At 55.5% G+C, this 13,788-nt stretch overlaps 1 protein-coding gene across 1 annotated transcript in view; it reads right to left on the bottom strand.

The window, feature by feature from the left end:
* Positions 1–8,827: 8,827 nt before the first annotated feature.
* The window catches only part of UBE3B (ubiquitin protein ligase E3B), a 51,793-nt gene continuing 46,832 nt past the window's right edge, over positions 8,828–13,788 (bottom strand). The window contains exons 27-28 of the mRNA XM_036276394.1: positions 11,790–11,882; positions 8,828–10,966 (exon numbers count right to left, since the gene is read on the bottom strand). Coding sequence (XP_036132287.1) covers positions 10,775–10,966; positions 11,790–11,882 — 285 coding nt within the window. The 3' untranslated portion in view covers positions 8,828–10,774. The remainder of the gene's footprint in view (positions 10,967–11,789; positions 11,883–13,788) is intronic.

The following is a 13,788-nucleotide window of genomic DNA, read 5'->3' as shown; positions in this document are numbered from 1 at the left end:
CGAGTTCTGCTTTGGGGGCCCGGGGATGGGCTGGCTGGAAATCTTCCGCAGTGCCTCATGAAGCCATACCGGAACCCGAGGCAAAATGCGCACCCCACGCACACTTAAGCGAGAGAGCCCCGGGTCTTGAACCCAGTGGGAGAAGTCGGTGAGAGCTCCGCAGTCAAAACAACTCTGTGAAGCTCCGCGTCGCCCCGTCTGCACAGCACTGTCAGCCTCACGAACGACTGTCCCCACTGCCAGCAGAGCAGGGCTGGGAAAGAAACACAGGCTTTCATTTAAAACCGGCAACTTGCTGGTCATAGGTTTTTATTTTTATTTTTTGCATAATGTGATGTTTAAAAATACTGTGTGAAAATATTACTTACCTTGATTACTGGGGTTTGGGGCATTCCCATACATGTTGCACCCAAGAAAGTGCCTCACCTGCCTCACTTTAGCTCAGGTCCATCTCTCGGGAACCCCAGAGATGAGCTGGTGGCTGGACATCCTATCAGCAAGAACCCCACCATGTTAATGATGCCAGCCAGCATCACGCCAGGCCCCGAGCTCCTCAGTCTTTTTAATCCTCACAGCAGCCCTGAAGGAGGTACTCTCTGCTCTTGCTTTGCAGGTGAGGAAACTGAGGCTCAGAGGAACCCACTTGTCTCAGGGAGTCGGTGCCAGGATGTGGCCTTGTGACTCCTGGCCTCCCCCCCACCGCCACTTGACAGTCATTTTAATCACGGCCTGGGCCGCCGAGAACAATGTCAGGCGCTAATAGATTCTGCTGTCTCATTTCTCAACCTAGTTTCCCTTAACTGATATTTCATGGCTATTGTTAATGCGCATTTTTCACTGAGTAATTTTCACAGCCCGAACTTGTAACACATCCCAATGACAAACGTCCCTGGTTCCGAATCCCCCATCAGCTGCAATGTCACCCTCGCCTCCTCCCCAACACCTTCCTCCGACAGCCCATCCAGTTTTATGATCGCTCTGTCCCAGTTATCACTACTGAACCTTTAAGAATCCAGACGCATTTCAAGTTAATTGAATAAAATTCTTTGTATAATAAATTCTGCATGAATGCTACATAAATCAGTGCCTGGGAGGATTTGTGGCCCACCCCTCCCTTCAGACCAGGCCCAGGAATCTCACCTCAATCCTCACCTTTTATAACGAGACGATACCAGCTTCCAACGGGTCAGGGACTAGGTCCATGACCTAGCACTTGGTAGCAGCTCAAAAAAAAAAAAAAAAAAGTAGCTATTGCTGTTGTTGAATCACATTTTATCCTTTCTAAAGCACTTTCAAATAGCTCAGGCCCAGGTGGGGCCCAGGGGACCACTGTGCACACCCCTGGTGTGTTTAGACCTGCTGAGGGCAGGGAAGACACGTGGCCTCCAGAGGGCCTGGTCCCGGTCAGACGGGCACAGGGCTCTAGGAACACCATGCCAACATGCGAGGGAGAGGTGACGGTCACAGAGCAATGAGAGCGGAAAGGGATCTCAGAGATCACTGCCCCGTTTTACAGATGAGGGGACTGAGGCTGGGAGGAGAACTTGGTAAGTAAATATTAGTAACCACACTTCAACCACTGGTTGTGCCCAAGCAAGCAGCTTACATGCAATAATAGTTCATTTTATTCTTTCAACAGCCCATGAAGGTGGTACTGTTATTAGCATCCCTAACTTACAGATGAGGAAACAGGCCCAGAGAGGAGAAATGACTTTCTCAAGGTCACATGTCTCTCGGAGGTGAAGCTAGGCTTTAAATTCAGGCTCTGTGCCTCCAAACCCCACAACTGGCATTTGCTCAACACTTAGCTACATGTTCAACTGAACCACGATGCTGGGTTTTTATGTCTTCTTAGTTCTCAGAACCCTACGAGGTATTTACAGTTATTCTCCCCATTTCACAGGTGAAATAACTGAGGTTCAGAGGGGCGAAGTCACTTGCTCTGAATCACACAGTGTCTACTGGGATGATGATGATGGTTATAATGATATAAAAAACAGCTGATATTTATCGAACTCATCACCATGGCAATACAGGCGTGACCTCCGTGTGCACTGAACATGGACTCCACAGCAGCCCCATCGGGTAGCTATTCGAATCTTTGTTTTAGATACACAAACAGGCACAGGTGGACGGCGCCTTGGCCAGCGCCACACAGTGTCTCAGCTCTCCACAGTGATGCAGATTGCTCCAGGTCTCCCTGTGGGCAGCTGCAGAGCCAGGACAGACACCAGTATTCAGATTCCCACGGCTGGGGGCCATCTCGGGACAGTGGTGATCAGGACATGATTGACAATTAGGTGGGGCAACGGAGGAGAAGAGGGTACCATAAGCTCAGAGGACCCTCCCGACCCCACTGCAAACTACCTCTCTGAGGAAGGGCGAGAAGCCAGCACCAGTGCAGGGGACACGGGGGCAAAGGCAGCCCGGAGAACTGATTAAATAAATGGCAGGCATCCAGCTGGCCCGGGACCTGGGGGTGGCTGGGGGACCTCTCTCCCCCACTGCATGCTCCCAAGGCACGAATCCTTCGGCCCTCATCCCTCCCCAGAAAGCAGGTGCCTTTATTTACGATCACCTTGGAAGGGTCGAGCAGACATATGTTGCTAAGGGTCGTTTATTCTTGTTTATAAAATTTATGGCTTCACCTCGATTACACACTGTCAAAACGGGAAGGATTGGCCCCAAAGTCTCTTGCCGCATGACTGCCTCAGACGTGCGTACATCTGTTAACTCTGTAGGAGCTGTAGAGGGAAATAAGGTTGACGATAACTCACGAGCTAGCTGTCCCGTCACAGGTGTGGGCGGCAGGCTGCGAGGAAAGACATCCAGGTGCCCATGTAGGAATGGAAGTTGGGGTCTGCCAGTGGCCACGCCAGGTGGCATCGGGATCCTGCCCCTGCCTGCAAACGGACTCGGTCAGGGGACTTCGGATTGGGCAGCGGGAAAGCAGGAGCTGGATTCTGATGGCCCCCAGGGGTCCTGCCACGGGGCCAGGCAGCTGGAGAGAGTTGCAAGCCTGTGGCTCTCCACCTGCAGACTTCAGCGGGGAGACAGAAACGCTGACTTGCCACCGTTGGGGGCATTCGAGGTTGGTATGACCTTTCAGGAGGGCAATTTGGCAACGCAGACGGAAGTCCTAGAAACGCATCCTGATGGCCCAGCAGTTCTACAGCCGAGCATTTCTCCAGAGGAAGTGGTCAGACTCGTCAGTGGAGCCGTTAGGGGTTTTTCCTGGGCAGTGCTGCCCATTGCAGTGAAAATTTGGAAACAAATGTCCAACAACAGGGAGGTAATTATTACATAAGTGAAATAGTTAACAATAAGGGATTACAAGAAATATCAGAAAGCTACTGAAAATGATGGTGCATTACTATAGGTTTATTACTATGGAAAATTGTTCACAATCTATTCACACACACACACTCCGAGGTACAAAATGGTATATAATGGACCCAAATGCTGTAAAAGAAATACACCTGTGTGTATACACACCACAGAAACATGCACGGAGCCATTCCGTATGTTAATACTTATCTGTAAGTCATGGGATTACGGGATGTTTTAATTTTCATTTTTGCTTGGGTTTTCCAATTTTTTCCAACAGTGAGTTTGGGTTGGATTTGACAAAGGCTTACTTGTATGAAACAAAAGAAACTGACAAGTGGAAGCAGTGCCCTCAGGGGTCCCCCAGATCGGTCTATTGCTTCAACAGTGTTTGGACAGCACAGACCCAGGGGCGCCCCTTCTTCCAGCCTCCGACCCCCCTCCAACCCCTTTTCCGGTCACCACCTTCAGAACCACCTCAGCCACCCTCAGCCTCTCAGACCAGCCGACACCATTTATCTTACCTTAACTCCGATTGCTGAACAGCCATGGGCTCCCAAATTCATCAGAATTATTCCACCGAGGTGGGGGCGGCCGTCAACTGCCCGGCCCACCCGCGTCTGCGGGCCGCCTGCACCCACCTCTCCGGGGGCTTCCATCTCCCCCGGGACAAGGGGCTCGGGAGGGCGTGGCCACTTCTTCCGCGAGTTGAAGAAGCGAGAGGGTGTGGGCGCCAGCCAAGCGTCCACGTCCACTTCAGGCTGCCTGGGGGCGACACTCCCAACCACCAGCTGTCCCCCGCAGAGCTGAGGATATCGGCGCTCTTCTCCATTCCTTCCCCCGGCCTGGTCCTCCCGTCCAGGTAGGGCCGAGCTGGCCTCTGCTGCTTCCGGCTCAGGAGCCCTCGCTGATGTGGTTGGAGGTGGGCAGTGTCCAACCTTGCAGCTTCACGGTGTGAACAGCTGCTGGGAGAAGCCACCCGGCTTGTTCAGCTGGGGCCGCGTGGCTTGCTCACCAAGAGGATTGCCCAGGAATTCTGGCCATTGCTGTGGATGCAGTGACAAGTTCACTGTCATCGTCAAGATGTTTTGGGGGCCGAGGGACAAGGCCTTCATGAAGAAGACAGGGCGGTCCCGAACGGATCATGTTCCCAGATGCGTGAAGGTGCGGCCCCTGAGCGGGCACTGACCTCGGTCCACCTGGGTCTCCACCTCGCTGGTGAGGCGAGGGAGGGGCTGCAGCTCGTTGAAACAGGAGTGGTGAGTTAAGAAAGCGGTGGGGGTCCCAAAACTCCTGCAGACTCCCCCACCTGGGGAGCTTTGATAAGGTGGGGGAATGATACTAAAGCAGAGCAGGTCACCTTGGGCTCAGGGACCACCCCCACCCCAAATCCTCCTGTGCCTTTTAGTTCTATAGCCGAGACCAGTGCTGTTCCACAGATTGGCACCTCTCCTGCTTTCGGCGGGACTGAGAGAGGCAAGATCTCTGGGGTCCTAGGCAAGTCCTTAAAAACGCTGCGGGGCCTTCTGCGCAAGGTGGGGGCAGTGTTGTCTATTGCTAGCAGCCCCGGGAGGGGAGACGGGACGGGGGTGAGCAGCATGTGCAGCAGGCTCTGGGCAAGAGACAGACAGCTCCTGGGCTTTGCTGGGGTTTGCCCTTTCCCGAGAAGGCTCCCCAGGCCTCTTCTGCCTGCGAGTACTGGGCTGCGAAGCTTAGCTCTCCATGTCCCAACTTGCACCTGGACAAGGGGCTTACCATCTGGCAACTTCTGTTTTCCCAGCTATGAAGTGGGTTCGCTAACACGGTGGCACTAGGCACTGGGAGTAAGTGATCACGTATCTCCTTGGACTGCTTCTGCCTCTTCCCCTACTTCCCCACTCCCGCCCATAGTGAGCTCTCTGTAGAACAGGGTGGTGTCCATATTTTTCCCGCCTGTACCCCCAGCACCCAGTCCAGCTTGGATCATAGGTAGGTCCTGCATGACTGTTTGCTGGATGAATGGACATGAACCTTAACTTCCTGGCAGGCTGGCTTCCTGGGCCAGCTCCTGGTTGGGACACCTGCCAGCTGCCAGGCCCATCTGGCACCATCTGTAATGGTGACAAAGCCATCGGGCCACACAGCAGGCTCCATGCGGCCCCTCACTGCCCCAGGCAGGGTGATATGCTCCCTTCCCTGGACAGTGTCCCTGGTGGGTCATAAGCAGGTCGGGGAGAGTCAATGGGGCCAGTCCCTGTGGGGAAGGGAGCCTGATGTCTGGTACAGGTGCCCAGACCAGGCAAATGTCAAGAGGACAGGGCATCATCATGTCCCTGTTCCCCATTTCTCTTCATCCCCCACCTCCTCTTGCAGCCCCTCTCCAGCAGTTCCCCTTGATCTATTTGTACCCAAATGACTTCTAGCCCTCCCCATCGAATGGGACATCCAGAACAGACCCTCCCCCATGGCAGCAAAGCTAATGGAAGTCGACAGACCATCAGAGTCAGAGACCCAGGGCCTAATCCCTGTGCTGGCGCTGTCCAGCTGTGTGGTCTCGGGCAAGGGAATCCACCTCTCCGAACCTCCATGTCCTCCACTACCATCTGAGGCAGGACGCCCCCTCTCCTGTCCTCGGTGACACACGTGTTCTAATTAACCCCTTTCGCCACCCCCACACCTTTGGTCCGGCTGTGCCCTCTGCCTGGAAGGGTTCCCTTCCACCTCCCAAGTGGAGACCCTCCTTCCAGGTGAACACGGAACACGTCCTCTTGGGCCCCTTTCTGAAACCCTAAACAAACGGGAACCCCCTTCTTTGACCGCCACGTAGTACCTGTCCCATCACCACGAAGATGCTTTTAAGGTGGGACCCGATGCCCGTGGCTCAGACCAGTGAGGCTCGGAGAGGTGGCCAAGCTCTGGCGGCTGTGAGTGCCAGGCTGGGCTTGGTTCCCGCGTCAGTCTGACTCTACAGCTCCCGGGCACAAATCAGGCTGTTGTTACTGGAATGATTTTACTGATGAGGAAAGATGGTTCAGGGAGCAAGAAATATGCCCGCCCAGCTGCCCTGAGCCAATCTTTGACGCTAGGCTCAGGGTCTCATCCCGCCCACCTGAATGTTGGCCTGTGCTCTCACCCCCGTGCTCCTCGGGGTGTGGTCTAGAGCGTGGTGCTGTCAGGTAGGTGGGTCCCAGGCCCACCTGCACCTGCTGAGTCAGGGTCTCCCTGGTGACTGAATGCTTGGGCAGCTCTGACTTGGGGTCAGAGATGCGGGGCCCATCCTCAGCGAGGCTTCTGTTGTCACTGATGGATTCTTGCAGCCTGGCTCTCCTGGGGGTGGGGCTGTAAACTGGCGTAGACCCCACCCCGGTGCACCCCCGTCTTTGAGTCTCCCTGTGGCTCAGAAACCCCGCTGCCCAGGGTTGAGGAACCATGAAGGGAATGCAGCTGCTGGTCCTGTGGGGAGACGCTGCGCCATGTGTGCACTGGGGGCTCAGGCAAAGGAGCCAAAGCCCTGGGGCTGAGGGTGAAGGTCCTGGGGGGTCCTGCTAACCCAGCGGATACCTCCTAGCAAGGAGTCTGCAAGCAAAAGAAACTCCGGAGATGATGTCAGTTAGGTCCCTGGAATAATGGTTGTAACAGCCGTGAGTCGCTGTCCCAGAGGCCCAGGCCCAGACCCAGGCTGGAGTTTCTCAGGCAACAATGCATGGTGGGCGCTGCTATTGCTCTTTTATGGAAGAGAAACTGCAGCCCAGAGAGCAAGAGGCCTGGACCTCAGCCTCATGGAGAGTGAGCGGAGGGGCTGAGCCCCACGTCCAGTTCTGGATGCTGCAAACACATTGCTGTCCAGTGCCCCCTGCTAGATCCGCGAGGACCCAGAGCGGACTGCGGAGTCTGCCGCATCGTTAGCGGTCGTGATGGGGAGGAGGAAGTATTTCATGCTGTGCTCTGAAGGCTGGAGAGAGCCCTGGATTCCATCTGGGTCTTGCAGCCTCTTCTACATCACAGCCCAGTACGAGTGTGTGTGGGGTGTGGTCATTGGGGGTGCATCGGTTCCACAGCACATGGATGGCCTTTTCTCCAGGTTGCTTTTTATCGCCCTGCTAGGGCTGTTGGTTTCGGCAGAAGCTACTCTGGAAGCTTGGCTAGAGTCAGATCAACAGGTGGTGGCCATTTTCTTAAAGTGAAAAGAGAGGGAATGTGGAAAGAGGACTAATTACCCAAGTGCTGCCTCGGGGCCAGGCATTGCTCTCTCAGGGGACACAGGCACAGAGGCCAACCCCGTGCACCCCAAAGCCAGGAAGTGAGGGGCTGGGTTTTCACGTGGGACTCCAGTCCACAGCCCTTGCTCCGCTTCCTGGAAAAGCGAACTGAACACACGACTTGCTGAAGTTCTCCAGCCACTCTTACCAGTTTAAGAAGTTCCAGGAAATCAGTCTGAGGCCTGCGGGAGTCCTGGATCAACAGCAAGCGGACTCAGATCTGCGTGGCGGCCGCCATCCACACCTCCAGGCAGCAGGGCATAGCAGGCCCACGGCTCTGGCGCCGCCGGACAGAGCAGTGTCCCGGGAACTGACCTCCTTCTCCCTGAACTTTCTAAGGCCCTTGCCAGTCCTGCCGGTGTACTGAAATGGTCTTCATTTTGATGGTAAGTTATTTTTCCTAGTTACAAACTTCCTCTTTGCAGTGACAACTTGTAATTACAAGCCCAAATGTCACAAAATGAGGCTTTGGGTTTCTAGGTGGGCGCATCTCACACTGGAGATCACGGATGTATTTTGGGGACTTGGGGGTACAGATGCTCCACGTGGAAAGCCAGCCGTGCACGAATTCCTCTCTGGTGCCTGGGCTTGGTTCCAACCATTGGAAAAGGGCCCGTCAGACTTTCAACAATTCCTTCCCGAACCCCTGGATTTCGACAGGCCCGTGTCCTGCTCTGACCCTGGGAGTCCTCTGCCCAGGGGAGGCAGCGGGAACTCAGGAGGAGGGGAGAGCCCACAAGGTGGAGCTGGGAAAGCAGGCGGGTTGAGGTGGGCTTCTGCTGAGAAAGCCGGGTTTCTCAAACAGGAGACGAGGCTGTGTGTCCTGCGAGTCCGATCCTCACTAAGGGAGAAGGGACGAGTGTGTCCAGACAAGATGCAGAATTTTACTTCATACACTGCTGAATTGTCTGGGTTCTCCTCAACACGCATCTGTCACGTCTACACACTCCTGCGAGGAACATGCACTGCAGGGGGAGGGCCGCCTCTGGGAAGCGGGTGAGGGGGCGGGAGCACGGATGGGACAGTCACTGCGTAAACCAAAGTCGAAGCACACCCCGCTGCTTGGGTTCTGGCCAGTGAGGCTCGGAGGGCTGTTACCTCGGCCTCCACACCTTTCTGCCGTGGGAGCCTCTGCACTTAGGTCCCAGCTGCCCTGTCTGGAGCCATCCAGGCATGTGGCTGGAAAATGCTTGTTCAGATAAAAAGCAGAGAACACAGCCATCATGTGTTGAAGTACAAATTTAATAAAGCCTTTGATCACGCTTTAATCCACAGTTATCTGTGAAAACAAAAAACCCCACACATTCTTACTGTATTATTTATTTAAAAACCTACAACGTTTTAGAGCCATCAAGAGCATCGAGGTGTCACTGAACACCAGCTGTAAAAGCACACGCTTAGTGCTTCAGATGGTGCAGTATTTCCAGCTGCTGAAGAGTGAATGAAATGACAACGGCCCCTCCTCGTCGGCAGAAGCCCAGCTGATGCTTAGAAACCACTCTCCCCCATTCCCATGCAGGACAGTTCTCGGGTGGTCAGTCAGGATGGGATCGCGTTTCTCTGTGCAGGCTGGCGACTGTGTAGCCCAGCACAAATGTGCAAACCTGCTCAGTGTACACACACACACGCAAAAGAGATCTTCAAGGGAACTGAGCATTTAAAGTGGCAAACCCACAGAATCAGAGGTTACTACCGAATCGTAAATAGTAAATTCCTGCCTGTCTTTAAACTCCTTGTCTTTGCATCCAGGTAAAACACATGCCGTTCTGCAGCAGCAGGGCGGACACAGCCAGGCTAACACGGACAGGACACCGGCCCCCAGCAGAGACTCTCTGACCGAAGCCACGGAGACAGGTCTTGCTCACGGAGCTGCCAACGTGAATGTTCTTGCTGGAAGGTGCTTTGCTGCTTGGATGGGAGCTACAAGCCGCTGCACAGAGCAGAGGGGACCAGGCACTCCTGGCTTCCAGTGTGGCTTCTGTCTGTGGTAGGGAGACTGAAGGGGTGCGAGGAGTTGGGCGAGGGTAGATGGTTGTCAACACAGACCACTAGTGTGGCCTTTGCCTCAATTCCCTGGATCTAGAGTTAGTTCTCATGATGGAGGTGAAGAATGAGGACAGAGGAGCACAGTGGGTTGAAAGAGAGAACAGAGTAAAAAAACAACGAAGAAAACCAACCCCGAGGGCCGTGATTTCCTGAGCCTCGTGAGCTGAGTCAGTGCAAAGGTCTCCTGGGTTCCCTGTGCTAGGAAGGGGGGTGCAAGATCCAAGTTTCTTGGGATTTTACACTCTATGCATAAAGCCACGCCTACACGGGACAGGGCTGGGCTAGTGCTTGCTTCCTCCCAGATAACAGGCACGCAAACAAGCAGGAGAAAGGCAGCTGCTCCTTGGGAATCAGCAGGCTTCGGGGAACGGCCAGTGCCTTCTACAAACGGAGCTGCTCTTAGGGCCGACGGGTTTTTTCTGGCAAACCCAGGATGCCAATGTGAACGCACATTTGGGGACCATCCAGGAGGCTCCCTGCCAGAGGGGACTGCTGAGGACTCAGAGCATCTGATGTGACAGTAGGGCAGGAGAGCTGCCCCATGGTTTCCTGGGCTCGCGACCTCCTGAGCAGGAGCCTGTTCCCCTGGGGAGCAGGTGGATGTGGGTGGCTCTCTGGAGAGGCTGCTGTGGACGGGATGGAGGCAGAGACTTGGTTGGGTGCATAGAGGCTTGGCAAGGCCTTACCTGAGTAGAGTTTTCAGAAAGGGAAGGAGAGTGTCGCACGCGCACTAGGCTTTGCACACACAGGCCCACGCCAGGGAACCACTCAGGAGCCGTGCAGAGCCTGGGCCTCGTCCGTGCACAGCTCACTCAGAAAGGGAAGGAAATACAGACTCACAGAGACCAAACTGTCAGAAGAGAAGCCCCGCTGCAGTCACAGGCCTGGGCTGCAGGCCACTGGGATGCAGGGAAAAGGACCGATGCTGGCGGAATCTGGAGGTTTATTTCGATACCCCCTTCCCGTTAGTGTCACCTGGAGAACGTTTTGTAGAGTCATGTGTGTCCAAAGTTCTTGAGGCCACAGGGGGAGTCTCATGGCTACAGAGAGAGTCTGGGGGCCGCTGTTACCGGGCATGTCGGCCACAGTCCGGGGAGCTGCCTCCGGGAGCGGAAGGTCTCCGGCAGGCTGGGGGTCTGAGGGCAGGCGGCCAGGACTGGGAGCTAGGACAGCTCGAAGCCCGTGTTCATGCTGATGGCGTAGCGCAGCTTCTCCCGGAGGACGCTTTTCTTGCTGTAGTTGGGCAGCTTGAGCAGGTTAAAGCAGGTGGAGGAGGTGGGCAGACGGCCACCTGGCTCCCGCTTGCGGATGGTGAAGAAGCCCCGGAGGACGCTGCCCAGGGTGTCCCCAGTGTCCTGCAAGCACACATCACAGCGTTGGGTTGGGAGGTGTCTGGTGTGGGAGCCTGGGCCACTGCCCTGGTGTGGCCGGGCCCGTGAGTGTGCACACTTCCCGAGGCCAGCCCCCAAACAGGACGAGCCTCGAGGTGAGTGCACAGAAGCAAGCCCGCTCCTCGGACCCTGCAGAGGGATCCTGTATTAAGTAAGCACCAGGAAATGGGGCCTTCTGGTTAACCACTAATTATTGCATAACCAATTTTCAGAGCCAGAAGACTTTAGGTCCACAAACTTTTCTGCGTGTAGCCTAAGGCTTCCTCCGGGACCTCGGCAGTGCTGCGGCCCGTGGCAGACGGACGGGGCAGCCCTCCTAAGGTCGAGGGCTAGTGTCACACAGGAGGAGGGATCTGGAGCCCTGACTGCTGCACCTAGAAAGGCAGTGACACGCAGAGGCCACTGGGTTGCTACTGTTTGAGCACCAACCCCCAGAGCATGATAACCCCAAGGCATTCATTCTCTTTACAGATGAAAAAACGAAACAGCCTGCCCAGATGTGCAGCCGGCAGCTGCAGGAGTCGGCATTCGAGCCTGTGCCTGTTCAATCCCTGGGCCCATGTCCTCGCCCCTCTGTCCCACACTGCCCCGCAGACCTGGAGCCAGGCCAGACCAGCAGTAACCAAAAACGGCCCCCAACTCCCCTTCCCCGAGGGAGTAAGGGGAAGGGACTGCGAGCTGAGGAGGCAGGACCGGCCTGCTGCCCCTGCAGCACCGGGGAAGCCTCGCCTGGCTCTGAGCACCCGGCACCTGCCCTGTGGGGGGCACGCAGACAACCCTCCTGTACCTGATCGTCGGACACTTCGACGCAGCGAATGGAGAAAGGAGGCTTGAGGTAGGCGAATCCCAGCAGCGGGGGCCTGGAGCAGCTGGTCACGAACTGCAACACAAGGCGGGGCAGGGGACAGAGTGGGGCTCGCGCTCCTCAGAACGGCCTCACCGCCAGCTGCGTGCCTGTTTCCCCAGTCACATGTCACCGACCGCTGTTCGGCCGGCAGGACGGGTCACAGAGGGGACATTTGTGGGAGTCTGGTGGAGAAGTGGCCGAAGAGTCAGGAACAATGCCAACTCCCACCAGGGAAATGGTCTCCAGTGGACTGTCACGCAGGCAGCAAGAATCCTTCCTCAGGGACACCACACGAGGGCCCCGCCGATGAGAGGGCCTGGGGCTGGGGTGCAGGGCCCTGTGCCAGTCACTCTGCTCTGCACCGGGCTCCTGCTCAGCATGGCCACGCAGGCGGATGCGCCGGTGCACAGCGCAGTCTCTGAGCAGCCTCTGAGCCTGGCTCCCGGGGCCTGTCTCTGGCCGACCAACCTGCTCCCAGCTGGCAAAGACCAGGCCTGCAGTCAGGAGGGGAGGGGAGGGCCGACCGAGGCACCGGACACCAAACAGGGTCTGGGGGCAGACAGTCCCACTCCCCGCTGCACCCTCGGGGCTCCTGGCATCCCTCAGATGGCAGCACCTGTCACTCTCCACATGTGCTGCTAGCTCCCCCGGGCAGAGGCATCGGGCCAGCCCGGAAATCCAAGTGATGACCTGCCTAGGGGGTCCTGAGAAACCATTCGTTTCCTTGAATTCAACACGAGCCGAGCTGCTCTCCCTTCCCTAGGAGACACAGGGACCTGCTGCCTACAGCACGCTTGCTTCACAGTTCTGTGGTCAGTTCAGCAAGTTCAGTGCCTGGGTCTTAAAATAAATGTTACCATTTAAACAATGTTATAACTGAATGGGAGATTCCTGGGACCATCCAAAGATAAGTTTGTGTGTCATGCTTCAAAAACAGTTTTTTATGCGCTGGTCAGTGTGGCTCAGTTGGTCGGAACAGCCTCCCATATACCAGAAGGTTGTGGGTTTGATCCCCAGTCAGGGCAAGTAGGGGAGGCAACCGATTAATGATGTTTCTCTCTCTCTCTCCCCTTAAAATCAATTTTAAAAAAATTAAAAACCCTCTAGGAAAATATAAATCTTTAACATAAAAACTTTTTTTTTTTACAAAATGTATCGACAAAACAGATTATTGTCCCAATGTATTTTCTTTCCCACCATAAAAACCGTAGAACAGTTCCTGCTTAGAAAACACTGCCAAGCGCCCATGACCCTGCCTCATCCCATCAGTCCACGATGCTGCACGATCCACCCTGTTGTGAGGAGGGAGACAGGCCTGAAGAGTCCATGCATATCCCAGCGCAGGCCGCTCAGACCTGCTGCCTGCCTGAGCCGGGCCGGTAGGAGGAGGGCCCTCTCCCCTTCTGGGACCAGAGGAGGAGCGGAGGCCAAGGGAGGCCCGGGTGTTCTGCTGTCTTTACATTTAAAGACAGCACAGTCACATCCGTTCTCGCGAACAGTTCTGTGGCCTCCACCAGGCTCTGGGGCCCATCTGCAGCTGCAGAAAAGGGCAGCTCATGGCAGGAACCACAGGTTTGGTGACAGGCTCTCCAAAAACACTGGCCCACTTCGTGGGGCCAGGATTGCACGGTTGGGAAACACTGGCTTTCTTCTCTCTCTAGGAGAGGCAGAGATTGTTTTGCCCATAACAGAAATACTGGAAAAATGGAACTGATTTTCTTGAGAAATCAGATTCGGAAACTATGTCTGCCTGCCCACCCCAAGTCCCTCGGCATCTGCACAGACAACCAGTGCACGTCTGCATCCGTGGCTCATGACGGCCTCCCCAACAGGAACGGCCTCTCCTAGGAATGACAAACGCGACACCATTTCAGTTGGTGATGATAATGCCCATGAGGTCACACGAGATCATTCCAGAAACCCAAATGTCCAAAGGAAA

This window comes from Molossus molossus, unplaced genomic scaffold, assembly GCF_014108415.1.
Source record: "Molossus molossus isolate mMolMol1 unplaced genomic scaffold, mMolMol1.p scaffold_m16_p_22, whole genome shotgun sequence".
Taxonomy (NCBI): domain Eukaryota; kingdom Metazoa; phylum Chordata; class Mammalia; order Chiroptera; family Molossidae; genus Molossus; species Molossus molossus.
This window is presented reverse-complemented; position numbering and strand designations above follow the sequence as displayed.